At 40.0% G+C, this 20,571-nt stretch overlaps 1 protein-coding gene across 6 annotated transcripts in view; it reads right to left on the bottom strand.

Moving 5' to 3' along the window:
• Positions 1-20,571, bottom strand: part of PKP4 (plakophilin 4) — a 176,147-nt gene that overhangs the window by 82,917 nt on the left and 72,659 nt on the right. For 4 of the 6 annotated variants that reach the window (XM_077829636.1, XM_077829638.1, XM_077829634.1 and 1 more), the window contains exons 4-6: positions 5,317-5,448; positions 5,026-5,216; positions 3,528-4,086 (exon numbers count right to left, since the gene is read on the bottom strand). In XM_077829636.1, the coding sequence (XP_077685762.1) occupies positions 3,528-4,086; positions 5,026-5,216; positions 5,317-5,448 (882 nt within the window). The remainder of the gene's footprint in view (positions 1-3,527; positions 4,087-5,025; positions 5,217-5,316; positions 5,449-20,571) is intronic. The other 2 variants (XM_077829635.1, XM_077829633.1) reach the window with 1 other exon arrangement.

The raw sequence follows: 20,571 nt of genomic DNA, 5'->3' as shown, positions 1-20,571 counted from the left end.
GATATATTAATAGTCTGCTACAGTAAATGCAGACAATTAGAAACAGAAGCTGATCATTACAGCAAAGAAGACAAGTGCATTTCAAAGGCAAGTATTTTTTCAGAATACAAACATCTTCTAATGTCCTTAGCTATAATATACCAAAGGATTACACCACAAATACAATGGAATTAAATAAAATAGAAGATCCATCCAGCTAATTAATTATAAGTTATTTTTGAAAATGACTAATCCCATGGCAGTTCATATTGCCATAACTGTAAACATGCATTCCTCAGATTTATTCAATCCTTCAGCTAACTAGAAAAGGCCAGTTAATAAGGGTATGTTTAAAAGTCTACTGTAACTTTATTGGGAAGATAAATTATTTACTTTGTTTTCAACAATAAATTCAGTCATTCGGTAGTTTGACTGGCTGGTAAGATATATATGGCCAGATCTGCACATTTTCTAAGAACAAGATTTTGCCCAGGTACCACTATGCAAGCTTCCCCCTTCTCCCTTGTAAATCCTGTGTGGCAGTTTCCTGTCCTCCACACCAGAGATTCTGTTAAAGGTCAGCAATGCGGTATCTATAATTCTACCTAACCTAATACCCAACCCCTCTCTCTGTCTCCTAGGCCCTATTTTCTTTCTGGACTGCTAACCTTCCTTCCTTTTCTTCTGGTAAAAGTGTATTCAAATATACCTTGGTATCTCCATCTTTTAAATATAAAAATCCTAACCTTGACTCTGCCTGTCCTTCCAACAACTATCCTGTCTTCGCTTATTCTCCTTTAGCTTCAAAGGCATTGAGTAGACTGTTTACAACTTATGTATTACCTCACTCATCTCAGACTCAGTATTTTATCCATTCCAATTTGGTTCTGCTCACTCCAATCTCTTGAAAGTGCTCTCAAAATTTGAAAAGACCTCTTTATGGCTAATTCTTGAGGCTTATATTCCATGCTCAAAGTTTCTGCTGCCGTTGATACCAGACACACACCCCTCCTTTAGCTTCTGTGATTTGCCCTCCCTCCTTTGGTTCTCTTCCTTTCATTCTGGCCACTCTTTCAGCATCTTTCAATGACATTATCTTGTTTCCATTCTCTCTTTCTCTCTATTGGAGCTCTCTCAAGTTTCCTTCCATTCGTGGCTCTCTCCTCTTTTCTTTTCGTCCCCAGACTTAGGGTCACTTCATTAGTTCCATGGGCTTAACTATATTCTTTAAGAGGATTACCCTCAAATATACTTTTTCTTTGCATACCTATCTCCCGTGGTTCAATCACATGCATCAGTTTCTCAGACGAGCTTTGCACCCTTTACTCTTCTTTCCCTGATGTGTTAATTTTGGTTCTCCCCCACAACCTTAGAGTTGCACTAATGCTAGATTCCCCCCAACCCCCCCACCACAGGATTATAAACACAATTGATCCAAAATCCCTCCCTAAATACAAATAATTACACAAACACAAACTACAGAATTAATCAAGACATACAATAATAGTAAATAAAAGTGAAAATACAGGTACTGCAACTAGTCATACAGAAATATGATCAGATTTGTTCACAAAATCAGGTGGGGTTCAGGAGGAACAGTGAAAGGTTCCAGTCCACAGAAAGTTCATAGCCCAGAGAAAACAGTGTTTTATTCACATTTCAATTCACACTTCAATTCAAGACTTTATTCACACATTTTTTCCAATCCATTTTATAAAATTCACATGGAATGGCAATCATGCTTCCTGTATATAGGTCATAATTCTAGGCATTGCATTTTTAATAACTATTAATTATAGTTACACAAAATGTTAATATTTGGACTCAGATAAGATAAAATGAGGGACATTATTACACAACTCCAAATCATGATTCTTAGAGAAAGAAGTGATATTATACCTTAACTTGTATTTTAATACCTTTCTCAAAAAATCTCAAACCTGCCCTACTATGATGTCTGAGAGGAAACTCTCTGGTCAGCATCAGGGCTTCTAGGGACATTAAAACTTGTTCAGAAAAAATTATCTAGATGGTGGGGACAGAAAGCTTAAGTGACTCATCCAAAGTAAATCAGGAAGCTAGTCTCAGAGCTAGGATTAAAATTCAGGTCTTCTAAACCTATAGTTAGGCCCACTAGATCACCATGTCACCTCCCAGGCAAGTCATTAAACCATTCTGCATATCAGTTTCCTCAGGACAATGGCATGTACCACACTGACCCTCTTCTGAGACCACAAACCCAGAGGAAAGAGAGGAGCTGATCAGCCATTCTACTAGCTCCTCTCTCAGCTTTGACAGCAGTGTGCATTTTTTGAAAAACCTCCAAGTTCTCTACCCCCAACTAGCTGCATCCAGACCCCCACCCCACCAAGCCCCACTCCCCCAGCTCTCAGGCCCCCCCGCTGAAACCCCCACACCCCGACTCCTCCGCTGAGCCCCAACCACTTTCACCTGGAAGCCCCTGCAGAGTCCCATTGCCCCTGCACACGGAAACCCTCCAACGAGCCTCTGGGCATCCAGATCCTCCCACACCTAGACTCCCCACTGAGGTACCTGCATCCAGATTGTCCCACACAGAGTACTCTCACCTCACACCTGGATCCTCCCCGCCCCGCCACTGAGCACCTCCACACTTGGATCCTGCCTGGTTGAGCCTGCCTGCCCCACACTTGGGCAGGACCCCAGGGTGTCTCTGGGGCAGGCCCAGGACTTGTGCTGTGTCAGGGTTGGTTGCAGCCTCACCATTCAGCCCATGTCCCATGGGTGGGGAGGCTGCAGGGTGATCTCTCATCTTCATACAGCCAGTGGCCTGTGTTCCCCATTGCTATGCTGGAGCCTCTGCATTTATTTACTGACAAATAAAACTTGCAGAATTTTAAAATATCGTGTGCAGAATTTTTAATTTTTTGGCGCTGAATGCCCTCAAGAGTAATTGTCTCAAATAAACAGATTCTACTTTTCAAGGTTGTATATGAGCTATGTCTAAACATATAATAGCTGCTCCATTTGCCTGCACAGTCACCATAATGCTAATATTTAATTTGTTGTGAAGTGCTTTGAGATTCATGAGCTAGAGTATGAAAAGTACTACATAAAAATAAAATAATATTAATGACTTATTTAAAACAAAGTTAGGTTTAATGTAAGTTCACCTGCACCACTTGTAACTTTGTATATAAGCTGTATATGTATTTAGATACAATTTAACTTCTAATCCAGTCCATATTTTTTGGAAGAATCTTACAACTTCATCCAAGTTTTGAAAATAAAAGTTCAGAAAGCATGCTACGTTGTACGTCACTATCATAATCTGTTAAACTGAGAGAAAATATGGTATTTGCTACAAAATTCCATGGTCACAAATATGAATGCAATACACCATTTGATACAGCTTTTGATACAGAAAGCAATTATAACTTGATAGAAGAACCTAGAATAATTGGTTTTTTACACAGTGCTTAATTTGTATATTTATAATTGCATTACCGATTTTCTACACATGAAAGTGAGCACCAAGTTTTAAGCAGTGTCTTTACCTTTTTACTAACCTGTAAGGCTATCTGGACGTGGTGGTACCATTCTCTCATAGACATCATATTGCTGTCCATACTGGTCAATGTCATGAATTGTTCTTTGTAATGTTGTTCCCAAATGCTGTGGAACTGCAGTCATGCCAGCGCGTTTTGGGGAAGAAGATCCCATCTGGGCTTGGGATGGAGAAGCTACTCCTGTCTGTGCATCAGTTAGGGCAAGAGGTGAGCCCACTCTGACAGATGCTTGGTATTGAGAAGTTCCTCCACTGGGGTTAGCTGCCTGCCTAGAAGTGACTGAACTGATCCTCCGTACAGCTGCTGGTGAAGCAGGTCTCTGTGTTGTATAGGGAGATGTTGCTCGCTGTACAGGTAATGTAGTGGATGAATATGCGCTAGAAGTAAGAGGTCGTGATTCAGTAACTGATGGAGAACCATAACCACTTCCTACAGAAGTTCTCAGTGACCCCCTTGAGGGAGAAACACCTGTGCTGATAACGTAAGAAGGAGACTGTGTTCTGGATGGAACTGAACTAACACGTCTCATCACTCGGTTGGCAGCAATACTTACGGAGGGCTATTTAAGAAGAAAAAGAAAATGAGTTTTATTAATTTCAAATATTTTGGCCCTGTGATTATTTTCATTTTTTATTGAAACAGAAAAGCCAGTGGAAAAAGCACATCATTCAATACAGTATAAAAATGATCACACAAGTAAAGATTAAATTTACAGTAAATTTTCAGTCTCTCTACTTCTTAAATTTCTTTTATATTATGTCTTTCTCCCTGGGAAAACACATTAGTTGAGTTCTTCACTTATTCTCCACCTCTTCTCCATCTAGAAATGTTCCATAATATCAGATCAAAATCTGAAGACTAATATTCCTCCATTCTGTACTTCTGAGTGCTTTTCTGCCTCTTTTTTTATGTTAACATACTAACACTTTTTCACACCCAGTTATAATAACTAATTAGTGTTGAATCCTATCTGTAGTTATATCCATGGTTCTATTATAAAAGAGATAAAACTGAAAGAAAGTAGGACTGGTACCAGTCTGTGATTCAGGAAAGAGCTGAAAAAACAAAGGGTAGCAGAAGGAGATGAAACAAACATTGCCTGTCTTTAACATAAGACTTACACATAGACATAAAACTATGATTAAGATTTTTGTCTCTCTAAAGTTAAATTGCTTCAATTGCGGTTTTATCGAGATAGGATACAAATAATGTACTCTTTTACCTGCTGTGCTTAAGAGTTTATTGGGTTTCAGTTACAATGAATTACCAACACTAGATGCATAATAATTTTTAGTAAATAAATACTCTTCTGGCTGTCTACCACCTAGACTACTATTTACCCAGAAAAATTTTACTATTTCATTTATTTGAAATGTTTCAAAGGAACTTTATTTATTCTTGCCTATAATAAAAAATCTAGAACTAGCCATATATTTCTGTTCAAAATGTATTTCGGAGCAACAACTAAGCTGAAAAAAGCATTTGCTATATTGCATACCTGAACTAACGTTTGTCCTTCAGCCCGTGAGTTTCTCACCAAATGATTACTAGTGGTTCCAGTAAGTGAATGCTGCTGTCTATTTTCTGACTTGCCCAAGTTCTGGCTGTTATGGAAACTGCTTACTTCCTGATAACCACTGTCAGAATAAGAATTCATTTGTGTTGAACTTCTTGAGTTACCTACTGACCCTGCAGATATGAAACCAGTATGAGAAAAAAAGCTATTACACAATTCTGACACAATCAATAAAGAAATAAACTTCCAGTATTTAAAATGAGTACAACAGACCCTCACTTTCATGGAGAGATGTCTGTTCTGGTGAGTAGAGGTTCCCTTGTTCTGGCTCTGTTCTAACCTGATAAGTATTGATATGGACACTGTCGGACACTCTGGGTTTGCTTACATCTGAGGTTGGCACATCTGAAAGCAGAGTTCAATTAGTTAAAGCTAATGTTGCTTATATAACTGCCAGTACTTTTCTAGTACTTTGTTATTGTCTTATACACCACCTGTTACAAAGAACTTAGATGCTATATAATAGGAGAAGCACAGTTCCATTGGTATGTCAGTACCAACTAATCATACACAATTTATCTGAACCTTATATGTGAGAAGCTCTTCAAGCTAGTTTCTTATACTTCTGAAGGTGGTATAAAATTTTGAGTTTTGTTATACTTCTCCTGCCTATTTTGATGCAGAATGCAGATTCACATCTCACAACTATGAAGCGCATTATTTAAGATGTGATTCTACTCTGAAGTGACTGCAAAAATGGCACCTTCTAACTTAATGGATATCTACACTGGCACTTTTGTTGGTAAAACTTTTGTTAGTTAGGGTGTGAAAAAAATACACCCTCCGCAACCAGCATAAGTTTCATCGACAGAAGTGCTGGCGTGGACAGCGTCATGTTGCTGGGAGATGCTCTCCCGCTGACATAGCTACTGCTCTATGTTGAGGGTGATTTAATCATGTTGACAGGAGAGCTCTTTCCTGTTGGCAAAAAGCAGTTATATAGGAGGCCTTACAGCAGAGCAGCTGCAGCAGTACAGCTGTAAGGTCTCTAGAGTAGACATAGCCTTATTCTCTGTGTATTTCAATCTGCAGACTGTAGTGCAAAATAAGTTCTGATTTGTTAAGTCCTTTATCACTACAAGACCAGCACAATTAAAAGGCTGGCTGAATTCTATTCCTACTTTCCCATCACCAACATAAATGTTTATGAAGTCATTTACGCACATAAAAATCAGTTGAGTACAATGAGCCTACACAAGTGCCTCTAAGAACCTAATTTGGCCTGAATAACCTTTATTAGTATGAATGATAACATGTAAAGGAAAGAATCCAGCTTTACTTTCAGATCCCAACTTGAGATTGCAGAACAGAGTTCAAAAAACTATGTTTACATGTGAACTTTCACATTTGATAAGAATCATTGAGACACCACAAACATGGAAACCCATGACTATATTTTTAGTTACATTTCAGATCAGAACCACACTGCCTATCAGAAATCAATGAGAAATCTGAAACAATCCTTGAACAACTTTCCTTATTGTGTCTATTTTCCTCTGAGCACACAAGCTGTTGTCATTGAATGGTGCTTCACAAAAGATGTGTTACTAGTATTGATTTTAGTATTTTAACAAGAAAATAGAGCAGTAAAACTTTTAGTTTTGGAAATCTATGTTATGTAAGAATTACACTGACTTTAATACATAAAGAAAAGGTGTGTGTAATTTCATCCTTACACTATCCCTGCAAATAATTCCTTCATTACATCACCTTGTTTTTTTTAAATTCTATTTGCATGACAAGATTATACTTCCCGTTTTGAGCAGCATAAGACTTTTGTTCTGTAGATCTACTATTTTTGCCCCGACTTTTCACTCATGTGATCAGTTATCATTATAACAATATTCTCTCCTGCCAAAAAAGTAAAGAATGCACCCTCCTCTAAACTTGGTATTAACATGGCTCCATTAAGTGACAGGCAAAGTGGAGAGGGTGCTCACATCTACAAGGGGGTATCCATTCCGACATAAATAAACGTCTATAGTTACACCAAAACCCAAATTTATTCTGTTTTATAGAGCAGCTATTAGATGCTGAGACAATCACTAGTTCCTCTTCTGGGATCAGTTTTACTGTTTTGTATTTTAAAGACAAAACAATCTCTGCAGATATATTTCGAATAACAAGTTTCAAGTAGTATGTTTTCATTCCTTCAGAAGTGATTTTGCTTCCAATAAATGGATTTTACAAGATGCCAGCAACCCCTTTAGATTAATTTAATTTAAGATGGTTGCTGAATGGCTTCAAGATGTCAATGAATATTTTACATTCAATAAACATGATTTCTCCCAAAATATTGGATGCTTTTCTTTCATTATCTAAAAGTTTTTTTAAGACCAGAAACAAATGTTGATGAAGTTTAAATGTGTAATGGGGTGTCAAATAAGAGGGACATTTTTTACCTTTGAATATGGTTTCTGAAACATTGGGCATCCAGCCATTCATGAGGCTGGCAACCAAGATGCAGACAACTTCTGTGACAGAGTGGGATATGTCGAGGTCAAACCACTGTGATCTCCATGTTGTACTGTAACCTCCATTTGGTATTATGGGCTAAACCCATGTTGAACCTTGCACAAGGCAAGGTTTGTATGAGGTATTCCAAAAAGGCACCCTGCCCAGGAAAGGTGCTTGACATCTCCTTGAAGGATGATCTCAGAAGTCATCATCAAGACAATAATTGAGGGCATTGACTCAATTACCAGCCCATAACCATGAAACAATCTACACTCTACACACAAGCCTGACCGGGAGAAGGGGCTGGAGTTTCCTCGACCTGGAGACTATATTTAAGGAAAAGTGTTTCTTGGGGCAGAGGACAAATCCATTGCCACATGCAAGATGACTGGGCTGGAGAGACAGAAGGCAGGCAGGAAGGAAGAACTATGCCTAGCCACTAAATGCTAACAAGAATGCAGATTCAAAGAAGGGGGAGATCAGTGTTAGGAGCCAGGGTCAGGCGGTGGGTGGAGCTCAGGACTTTTATTACTTTGCAAAGATCTGTAACTCTCTAGTGCTTAAGAGTAAAGTGACTGTAGTTAAGAAATTCCTTTGCTAGGCCTTTGCTACATGAACACCAATGTACGTGGCAATGCTTTTTCATTGTTCTTAAGATCCAAGGGTTTGGGTCTGTGGTCACCTATGCAAATTGGTGAGGATTTTTACCAAACCTTTCCCAGGAAGTGGGGTGCAAGGGTTGGGAGGATTTTGGGGGGAAAGACGTTTCCAAACAACTCTTTCCCAGTAACCCGGTTAAACGTTTGGTGGTGGCAGCAGAAGTCCAAGGGCAAAGGGCAAAATAGTTTGCACCTTGGGGAAGTTTTAACCTAAGCTGGTAAAAGTAAGCTTAGGAGGTTTTCAAGCAGGTCCCCACATCTGTACCCTAGAGTTCAGAGTGGGGAAGGAACCTCGACATGTACATTGGTCAAACTGGACAGTCTCTACATAAAAGAATAAATGGACACAAATCAGACGTCAAGAATTATAACATTCAAAAGCCAGTTAGAGAACACTTCAATCTCTCTAGTCACTCGATTACAGACCTAAAAGTGGCAATACTTCAACAAAAAAACTTCAAAAACAGATTCCAACGAGAGACTGCTGAATTGGAATTAATTTTCAAACTGGATACAATTAACTTAGGCTTGAATAAAGACTGGGAGTGGATGGGTCATTACACAAAGTAAAACTATTTCCCCATGTTTATCCCCCCCACACTCCCCACTGTTCCTCAGATGTTCTTGTCAACTGCTGGAAATGGCCCACCTTGATTATCACTACAAAAGGTTCCTCCCCACCCCGCTCTCCTGCTGGTAATAGCTCACCTTACCTGATCACTTTTGTTACAGTGTGTATGGTAACACCCATTGTTTCATGTTCTCTGTGTATATAAATCTCCCCACTGTATTTTCCAGTGAATGCATCCGATGAAGTGAACTGTAGCTCACGAAAGCTTATGCTCAAATAAATTTGTTAGTCTCTAAGGTGCCACAAGTACTCCTTTTCTTTTTGTGAATACAGACTAACATGGCTGCTACTCTGAAACCAGTTTAGAACAGGGGTTCTAAAGTCCCGAACCCATTTTAATGGGGTTGCCAGGGCTGGCTTAGGCTTGCTGGGCCCTGGGGCTAAAGCCAAAGCCCGAACCCTACTATCTGGGACCAAAGCCCAAGCCCTGGGCTCAGGTTGTGTAATAATTCTTGTTGTCAGAAGGGGGTCGCGGTGCAATGAAGTTTGAGAACCCTTGGTTTAAAAAGTAGATTAAAGTGACAATATTAGACTTAACGATTAAAGTAAATTGGGCTCTCCTATTTACACTGTCTCATAACACAAGAACAAGGGTACTTTCAATTTCAATGAATGGCAACATTTTTTTTAAAAACCTTTTATTGGTTTTAAACGTAATGAATAATTAACCTTTGGAACTCAGTCACAAACTGTCATTGAGGCCAGGAACATAGCAGGATTCAGTCAAAGAAATGTTGGATATTTTAAAAAGCACAGTGATGGAGCGATAAAAACCTTCATCCTTCAGGGCATGAACCAGCCTCTGTGGGGATTAAGACAAAATTTCCCATATTGGCATGTTATTCTGTAATTGAGAGAATTGGGGTTTTTAAACATTTTCCTCTGAAGTATCTATTATAGATACTGTCAGAGACCAGATATCTGACTAAATTGACAAAGGATCAGGTTTGACATGGCAATTTCTATGATTTAGGAAAGGTATTTTAAAATAAAGGTTCTCATTGCTTAAAAATTCTTCAGCTCTAATAAAAGGAACCATAAAGAGTCATCTCTCTCAACAAATATCAAAGGAAATTATGTTTCATATGATTATGTGATAAAGGATTCCAGAATGTGATCTTGTGGAATCGAAACTGGTTTGTCTTTCAAGAATTTTTCAGATAAATTGAAAATAAAGGCAATGAAAGTCACTATGATAATGTTGACACTTTGCAGAAATGTGGATTCACATACAGTAGGTTTCTATTCAATGTAACAGAACAAAGGTGGGGACAGTGTGATTTTCACTCATTTCAAAAGAAATGATTGTTTATGTAATTGTTTATGTCTTCAAAGAGTTCCAATATGAATCTTGAAGATAAAAGTCTAATAACTGCTATTTTTAAACCTACCCTTCCAATTCATCATCAAATCTTTAAGAGAGAAGGATATTTCAAACGTTTACTGTAATGGCATACATCACAAAATAACAGGATGGTCATAAAATGTTAAAGGGTTAGGTAGTGAAATAGAAGTATTAACTTTTCTCAGCAAAGACTGCTCTACTATTTTGAAGATGGTTTGTTTGTTTAAATGCAGCATGACTTAGCCTCTTTCCCAGAACTACATTAAATACATAGTATTAAAGGGGTTCTGATTTATTAGAGGTACAAGCCTGAAAAAGGAATATTAAACCATCAACGTTAGCTCTCTAGTAAGAAATTAAAAATAAAACAAAGCAAAAGAAAATCTCTTGGCATTTTTCAAATACTGTGGGTTATCCCTAGTACCCTATACAAGATCCTCCCCAAGAAAATAATCTCAAAATCAAAGACCCTGACTGTGGCTAAGTGCATAATGCCTACTATATTATCAGTACCATTACATTTTAAAATTAGTTTGTTTGTTCAGTACTTCAGTAATCTTGTTTCTCTTACTTCTGGTATCCCAAGCCGTAACTCTGAAGACTATCTCTGAAAAGGCCATCTTAGGATCCTATGAATATTCTGGATATATATATCTATAGATATATATAGGTTTGGACCTATGTCTTGTAAGGCTACAGGTTATTCGGAAATACAGTAGATGATATTTGATCTTTGTTCTTTTTTTTTTTTTTTTAAAGGTAGCCTGATAAAATCTTTAAGGTATTTTGACATGCTATTTTATCACTTTATTTTGTCTCATACTGTAGTTTGTTAAAAATGTATAAACTTCAAATAAAAACACAAAACAGAAAGCCACTATTCAAAGAACAATTTCCATCTGGATAGTGGTATTAGTACAGAAGCTGCATACAATATGAAACAAGGACCTCTCCTTCCTATTTTACTGCAGTAGCTAGATTCTTGGTTTGGAAGGACCTCACCATCTTGGTGCCATGTCTGAAGCAACACTTTTTTTCTGTGCTATTATCCAACTGTCTACTTTATTGAAGATTGGTTTTGTGAAAGGCATTTCCATGAGGATTGCTAAGAAAGCCAATGAAAATACAGGATTAACTACTGTGGGGAAAATTCATGTTAATTTTGCCAAATACAGCAGTGTATATCTCGCCTCCTCACACCTAGCATGAGGTCATAATTTGTTATTTTATTATTAAATATTTATATTGCAATAGCACCTCAAGGACTGGGGCCTTGTTTGAGTGCTGGACAAACAAAGTTGCTGTTCACTGCCATGAAGAGCTTATGATTCTAAGATAAGGGGCATAAAGATGGGAAAGCGAAGGATACAGTTCTATACACACACACACACAAATTATAAACAGAGAAAATATGCCCATTTGCTCTTCTATTGAGCTATCATTAATTTATTGATTTCTTATAAGTGTCACATCAGAGGTGGATCTTGAGATGAGAGCTGGAAGGGAAGATAATTTAGTGATCTTAGAGATAAGTAGAGGGAGGTCTTCCCATTCCTAAAAAGAACTGCAGAAGACAGCACGAAGAGGAGTGTGTGTGCAAATGCACATGTAGCTGACAGAAGGGCAGACAAGGCTGGAATCATTGGTGGAAAAGACAAGGAAGTGGGGAAATATGATATAAAAAGCAATGCAAGACAAGTGGTAGAGCACAATCTGAAGGGTCTTGAAGGAACTAGAACTTAATGTGGTGAATCAGGATAGGCCAGTGGAGGAATTCAATGGAACAGGTAATGTCAGAGCAATGGATGAAGAGGATGGTCTCAGTAGCTGTGTTCTGAATAATTTGGAGGGGCCAATATGAGTCTCAAGGAGGTTGGAGAGGAAGCAGGTACAGTAATCATGACAAGAGATAAGGGCTCCGATGAGAGTTTTGGCTGGCAGCACAGAAAGAAAGATTTTAGAAATACTACAGAGGAAAAAAGGCAAGTTCTGGACATAGCCTAGATGTGCAGGACAAATTGAAGGTGACCCCTAGTTTACGGTTTTAGGATACAGGGACAAAGTTGATGTGTGTTCAACTGCAACAGAAAATGGAGGGATGAGTGGGGTTCTGGAGGAAAGATTAAGCATCATGTTAACATTGATGGCAAATAGAGGTGCATTAGGATGGAGAGAAACAGAAATGTCAGTAATCAGTGTAGAAATGATAGGTGAATCATAACCGTGTGAGATCACCAAGATAGGGGAACCAGAGATAGAGCCCTGAGAAGCAGAAGTCAGGAAAGAGTTTTAAGAATGAGGTATCTAGTAAGAGTCTACGATTGTGGACGGGGACTCTAAGTCTGGATAAATGCTGTTTAGCAAGGAATATAGCAGAACTACAGGAGAGAACAAGTTTGTAGTTGAGAAAGTCCACATGGTCAAAAGATTTTCTTTCAGAGGCATTCACTGGCACAGGAGCATTGATAAGAAGTAAATCTTTAAAGTGAGCCAAAGTTTGGGCCTGGAGACTGAGGTGGCAGAGACGAGGAGGGAGTGCTAGAATATTTTAATTTCCTTTAAAAAAAAATCAAAATTCTATGTGCCAGCTAAAGGTAATGAAACTTCTCCCAAACCCTGGTAAAGGACTAATCAGGTATGTTAAACTGGTGGTACTCAGGATGAAAAACAGATTAGTTATGAAAGCAACTGCTATTACAATGTGCTTCAAATGACAACTCTAAAACACAGGCACAGTTTATTTGTGCCTAAACCTATGAAGCAAAAAAGAAACACATTGAGTTTTACTGGCATGTAGATCTAAATAAAATATCAAATGCCTCAATAATTGTGCAAGCAAACATAAAAGAAAATTCACATTACAAACTGTACTCCCTAATTTGCCTCTATGAGCAGGAAGTGTTTAATATCTTTCAAATTATAGATTAAAAACAATTAAAATTTCCCACTAACTGCTGACAAATTCACAGGATTGGTTAGCCAATCAACACAATTACTTGACAGAAGAACATTTTTAGGTCAGAAACAACTGGGTTATTATGACATTGCAATCAATTCACTATAGCAACTATTATGACCATGTTATAAGTAGAATTGACATGAAGTACTATTACATCTAATCATTTAACATGAATGTTGCACAGAATATAGGATAATATATGGATGTTGAAATGTCTCCCTCCTACAGCTCTTTCAACATTGTCTGGATGACTGATTATGAGAGATCAATATTATTAACAGCCTTGAGTAATAAGTTTGCATGGATAGAACGCTACATTTAAATGATTGTACATTAGCCTCTAACTTACCCACTTTAATCTTTAATTTTAATTTCTTTTTGTCACAGAACAATACAAGGGGTGCCACCTATATAATATCAATGGACTGAACTAAATCAATTTCAATTGACAACAATAATCTTCACTATCTGAGGAGACACAGAGGAAGAATGAAGAGCTTGTGCAGTGATACACAGGCATTACTATGATGGGGTTCAGAATCAACACTTGGCATCAGTCCCACATTCCTCACCTAGAAAACACTGACAGTTGTGATAAAAACTGGAAGATCCATAAGGCTTTGAAAGGAGTTCTGGGTGTTGATAGGAATGCACAATAAAATGGTTTGTTCCCTCTCTAGCTTTTTGTGTTACCATAAATCATGAGAACCAAAGTCCTCAACAGCTTTTTATACATGATTGCTGATCTAATATTCTATTTATGAGTATCTGCAAAGCAACATACTTCATGTTATATCTCTGTTATAAATTCTGTACAGTTGTACTGGTGCATAAAGAGTTTTTATTTTAGTTCACATCTTATCATGTGCTGATGTCTTTCTCTGTTGTAAATTACTAACTTCAGAGGAAAAAAGAAAAAATGATTTAAGGTGGCGTTCTCATTTATCTTTAACTTCGGTATTTTTTTTCAGGTCTCTGTTTGTAAAGCATCCTGTGCTGACAAGTCTTCAAAATAAAGCTTAATAGTAAAAATATAAGAAAGCAAAATCTACCATAGTGCTATTATTGCTTCAATTTAAAAGTAAACAATATTAAATAAGATTTTTACATCAATTTACATTATAAGTAAATGATACAATTTGTTGTAATATATATTTTTTCCATTATTACTCAGGCTCAGCAATTGCTCTAGATCAGTGGTCCCCAAACTTTTTCAGTCATGCCCCTCTTGAGCGCTGTGGCCAGGAGCCAGGGCTGCGGCTGGGAGCGGGGCCATTGCTGTGTCCAGGAGCCAGGAACGGGGCTGGGGCCACTGCAAGGAGTGCAGTCGTGGTTGGGGCTGTGGCCAGTAGCATAGCTAAGGGGGGAGCGGGGCAGTGGCCGCTCCCCCACTGAGCACAAGTGGCGCCTTGTCAATGTCTTGGCACCTTTTAAATTTTCCCCTATTGAGGGAACAGGGGGAGCAACGAAAAAAAAAAAAGGCGCCAGCGGCGGGACCTTCACTCGCTCCGGGTCTTCAGTGGCACCTTGGCGGCGGGAGCTTCCAGTGCCGCCGAAGACACCCGGAGTGAGTGAGGGCCCACCGCCGGAGCGCCGGGTGAGTAAAAGAGCTGCAGTGGGTGGCGTCTTTTTTTTGGATCGCTCCCCTTGTTCCCTCCACCTGGCTACGCGGCTGGCTATGGCCAGGAGCAGAACTGCAGCTGGGAGCAGGGCCGGGAACTGCTGGTCGATGCTGGAGCTGTGCCTGCGGTGAAGGTGGGGCCAGGGCAAGAGCAGAACTGGGGACAGAGTGGGGTTGGGTGGAGCTCCCTCCAGCCCCCCGTGGGGGCTGGGGCTGGCCTGCGCCCTGCCGCCCCTCCCCCAGAATATTTCTCCCCCCCTCCCTCAGGGGGCGTACCCCACAGTTTGGGGACCACTGCTCTCCATGATCCCTATTTAACAAACACTATCAGCCGCACAATATAGAAGGATGCGGGCAGCATCCTCCTGAGTCCTCAGCTTCAGTGAGATTTTAAATTGGGCATAATATTAGGGGAATCCCATGCAGCAGAAGCACTGTATTCCTAGGATCCTGCACAAGGCATAGAAGTAAGGATCACTTAGAGTCTCTCTGATGGTCCAGCTATTACAGCTGTGGATAAACCATTTTGATAAGTGCAACCCTCACTCCGGGGACATGGAGGAAGAGAAAAAGTCAGAAAAAGGGAAAGAAATATACAAATGGAAGGAGATTTGAGGGATGAGAAAAATAGAAAAAGACAGAAGAAAAACTAGGGCAGAACTGCTTAAAGAGAAGTCATGGAGACAAACAATGACTGAGAAGAAATTTGCTACATGAGAAAACTGAGGAGGCAAAGAGATGACTAAGATGTGCGTGTGTGTGTGGAACACAGAGGAGGAGATGAGGACAGGACAAAGAATGAAACCTATTAAGTGACATCTCCTTTTTCAGCTATGAAGAGATACTGGAACATTAGATAAACAAACAAAATGGGATAAAATATTAATAACAGAAAATATGAAAGGGAATAATAGAAGAAAAAGTTAAATTTCTGATTACTTTAAAATCTTTCAGATATTCCACAGGACAAAACTTAAACCTTCCTCCAATTTTAAGTTCTGGTAAATTCAGCTTTTCACTTATCTCATCTTCTTCATCCTCACCTTAAACTGGGGGAGATATATATGAATGTTCATATAAAACCATATCCAACTTCTTGCCAGACCACAGAAGTCACTAAAAGTTGGATTCTGATGTACTGAGTGGAACAAGGTTAGAAACATATTTGCTATCCCTTAAAAAGTGTTCTAAGAATGCCCATAAGCACTTCCATGTTCCATAAAAATAATTGAAAAAACAAAATAGGCTGTAGCGAGTATCAGCTTTGTTTTTTGGTTTGTTTTTAATATAATATGCCTTCCACAAGTCACCTAGGCAGACAAACTGATTACCAGGACTACAGTTTAAACTAATTACAGTGGTGTAAATACTAAAATCTTAAATCTAATCTAGAAAAGGAAAAAAGAGGGAAAGGACCACAATCTTAATTCAGAGTTGAGAGGGACACATCTTGTGAGAAGTACTGTGAGAAAAAGTCAAGCCCATTTTCCTCATTTTATGCCCTGCTTATTAGCACCCAACCTGAGAAAGGGCATAAAAAAAAAAAAGGGAAGTCCGAGGGTCTTATAATTAAGTATAAACCAAAGGAAGGGAAAAGGTTACTTTGTTCACTTCATAAGAAATTATATTCTGTGATGTCTCAATGCCTGGTTTAACTTTCTTTAGTAAACCCAGGAGGCAAAGGTCTTGCAATAATTTCACACAATATTTTTTCCTATCTTCAGCATAGGGAAAAAACAGAACAAACAACATATGTTCTTTAGGTATATTTTCTGAAATGATCTTGTGGCAGGTAACTGTTTTTGAAATCATTGTCTAACTTTGTCCCATTGGTAAATTGCTTCCTGAAAACCTATCACAGTAAGGAAAAACAAACCAAAGTCAATTTACCTTTAAATTACGTAATAAAATCTTGATTTCACACTTCTGGCATTACAACTGTCACCATGGTGATTTTAATGTCTCACACACACAAGACTGAATTTATTGCAAGGAAGATTAGAAAAACATGGAAGCATATTCAATTATTACTATTTTATAGACAAAAACTGGTTGGTTACCTACCTACCGTAACTGTTGTTCTTCAAGGTGTGTTGCTCATGTCCATTTGAAGTAGGTGTGTGCGCACCAAGTGCACTATCGTCAGAAGGTTTTTCCCCTACTGGTACCCATCAGGTCAGCTGTGGAGCCCCCTGGAGTGACGCCTTCATGGCTGTGTATAAAGGTCCCAGCCGACCTACCGCCTCTTCAGTTCCTTCTTGCTGGATACTCTGACAGAGGGGAGACGGGTGGGTCTTGGAACGGAAATGAGCAACACATCTCGAAGAACAACAGTTATGGAAGGTAGGTAACCATTTTTTCTTCTTCAAGTGATGACTCATGTCAATTCCAAGTAGGTGACTCCCAAGCAGTCCCCAGAGGAGGGGTCGAAGTTCACCAAGTTCCAGATTGCAGCACTGCTCTACCAAATGAGGCATCACCTCTAGCCTGCTGTGTGATGGCGTACCACGATGTAAAGGTGTGAACAGATGATCACGTCGACACCCTGCACTAGGTATCCTGAACAGGGACCTGCACTAGGACTGCTACAGATGAACCTTGCGCTCTTGTGGAGTGCACCGTCAATGCTGGGGCTGGTATCTTTGCTAGGTCACAGCACGTCCTGATACAGGGTGTGATCTAAGATGAGATTTGTGGATATGAGATTGGCAGGCCCTTCATTCTTTCAGCAATGGTGATGAAGAGTTGTGTCAACTTCCTAAACAGCTTTGTCCGCTCAATGTAAAAAGCCAGGGCCTGTCTAACATCTAGGGAATGGAGCACGTGTTCCCTGTCATTAGTATGAGGCTTTGGGAACAACACTGGTAGGAAGATGTGCTGATTTACATGAAATTGTGAGACTACTTTTAGGGAGAAAGGCTGGGTGTGGCTGCAACTGCACCGTATCCTTATAAAATCACTGTATAAGGGGGCTCAGACATTAAAGCTTTGAGCTCACACACTTCTGGCTGAAGTTATAGCCACGAGAAATGCCACTTTCCAAGAGAGGTAAAGCAGAGACCAAGTTGCTAGAGGGTTCAAAAGGAGGGCCCCCCCATCAGCCTTGAGAGGACCAGGTTAAGGTCCCATGGAGGGACCGGTAGCCGCACCTAGGGGTACAGCCTGTCTAGCCCTTTAAGGAAATGTCCAACCATGGGGTTAGTAAATAGTGACTGCCCCGCTGCACCCGGGTGGAAAGAGAAATAGCAGCCAGGTGCATCTTGATTGACGAGACTGCTAGGCTTGCCTCCTGGGTTTACTAAAGAAAGTTAAACCAGGGAGCAGTACCGTGGCGAAGGTAATCGGCACTGCATCATAGTAGGCTTGCCCCTATGCCGAACTGATGCCGGCGCACAGGCCAGTGGAGCGGGGGACTGTCATGGCAATCAGTTCCTGGCTGCCTCGAACATGTCCACTGTTGAGGGAGCATCCAAGTCCTCCTCCAAATCTTCCTGCACCAGGGAGTCCACTGGAGCCGGACTCAACGGACCTGCCCGAAAGGCCAGAGTCGATGGCACCCGTCTAGGCGTCCCAATGCAGGACGCACCCCACTGGTGCCCATATGCTCTGCTGCTCTAGTAGGGGAGCGCACCCTGTCAGCCCTCTTTTTCTTGTGTGGCACTGACCACTAGGGAATCACTTGCTAACGGAAGAGAGAACTGCTCCAATGACCATCACAGGTGGTAAGAAGGAACTGAAGAGGCGGCGGGTCAGCAAGGACCTATATAGATGGCCATGAAGGCACCACTCCAGGGGGCTCCACAGCCGACCCGCCAGGTACCGCTAGGGGAAAATCCTTCTGATGATCGTGCACGCAGTGCGCGCACACCTACATGGAACTGACATAAGCAATCACTCAAAGAAGAATTAGGCATATTTAATCAACGTCTAGGCACTTTTACTGTAAATATGTTGAAATAATTTTATGGTTCAAGATGGGCACTGTAAGTTACTTTTAGCCAAATGAATTACTATCTCACCAATTACGTATCATCAAATGTGAAATACAACCACACCAAATGTCAAGATGTTGGGAGGAAAGGTAGGCTGAGTTCAAAGGATCTATGGTGGCCATAATGACAAATCAGCCCGAGGAGAATGAGGCAGTTACGCATCGTATTTTTTTTTAATAAATATCATAGGCCCCCCAGCGTACCTGTGCACTATTATCGTGCCTGAATGCAGTATTAAAATGAAGGAGCCTGTAAGGGAGAAACCAACTGGAAATGAAACAATAACAAAGATAAGGGGCTATGATAAGGTGTACCAAGAGTCCTTTGGGAAACAATGAGGAAACCAATAATTGGGGGGGAATACCCTGTGCCTAGCTCCAGGTAGTTTGGTGTGTTGTATTTTTCCCACACCAAAACCCCAGGAACAAACGGTATACTAAAACTGGTCTTAACATACTGGTCTTAAGAAGAAGGAGAAACAGAGACAAGCAGGACAAACTGTTTATTCCACCCCAGAGATGGAGGTAACTGCACTCGATGGAACATACCAAAGTTTACAAGGAAAGTTTAAGGGTTAGGTGACAGGAATAGGTGTTCAGATCCTTTATTGGTTTTACCTCTTTGTGTGCTACATACCTTTCGGTAAAGGAGTAAATAATGCCCTGTTTTGAAGAGCTCTTTGTCTCACTACACATTTATACTGTCACAGGCTCCTGAGGGGAAACTCATATAGGTGCCAAACTCCACTGGGCCTGTTGTGTTAACATGGCTGAAAAACAGACGGACTGCAGCCTAGAGATTCAGTTTGAGTGATTGGACCTGGAGTTCCACCCAGACTGATGTGCAGGAAGCCAGGCCAGTTACCCAACAGGGTGCACTTGAGAGAGACTAAAAGAACTCTGAAGTGCAGTTTATCCCCTAACCATGATGTAGCCTGAATAAATAATCAAATTTCTAAATCTAAATTTCTGAATCCTAAAACTGGATTCTTTCTACAGCAGAAACTGGAAAAGGGTGGGTCTACTTTCACATTCTATAGGAAGTAAAGGAATCCCTGATCTACAGAAGTGGTTCTTAAAAAAAAAAAAAAAAAAAATGCAGCAAGGCAGTTATTAAACTGGCACCAATGTCTAACTGAAACTATAATTGGAATTTTATTTCACCAACAACTGTGCTTAAGATATAAACCTGTAATTAGAGGCAGCATGAACTAGTGCAAAGGGCACTGGACTGTGAGTCAGGAGATTTGGGTTCTGACCCTGGCTTTGACACTGTCCTCAAGCAAATAAATCTCTTGTGCACATTTCTTTTCTCATTCTGTCTTGTCTGTTTAGATTGTGAACTCTTCAGGGTAGGGACTGCCTCTTCAGTGATAAATTATTGAGTTTGATGGAGGAATTACTTATTGAAATTTTATTGGCTGTGTCATAAATATAAAGAGAAGGGTAGCATAAAATCTCTCCTTGGCAGCTGTACTAAATTGCTTTACCTGTAAGGGGTTAAGAAGCTCAGATAACCTAGTTGGCACCTGACCAGAAGGACCAATGAGGAAAGAAGATACTTTCAAACCTGGGAGGAGGGAAGGGAGAAAATTTGTTCGTGGCTCTCTTTGTCGTTCCCTCTCCAGACAGAGCGGGAGATCAAGCAGTTACAACATCTCCTGCAAATATACCTGGAATAATAGATCTAAAACCACAGAAATTGTAAGCAGGCAAGAAAATGCGTTAAGTTATCTTTTGTTTTGGCTTGTGAATTTTCCTATGCTACAGAGGTAGCTTTATTCCTATTTTTGTAACTGTGAAGA

This window comes from Eretmochelys imbricata, chromosome 11, assembly GCF_965152235.1.
Source record: "Eretmochelys imbricata isolate rEreImb1 chromosome 11, rEreImb1.hap1, whole genome shotgun sequence".
Lineage (NCBI taxonomy): Eukaryota > Metazoa > Chordata > Testudines > Cheloniidae > Eretmochelys > Eretmochelys imbricata.
Note: the sequence above shows the minus strand (reverse complement) of the source record. Positions and strands in the feature narration are given on the sequence as shown.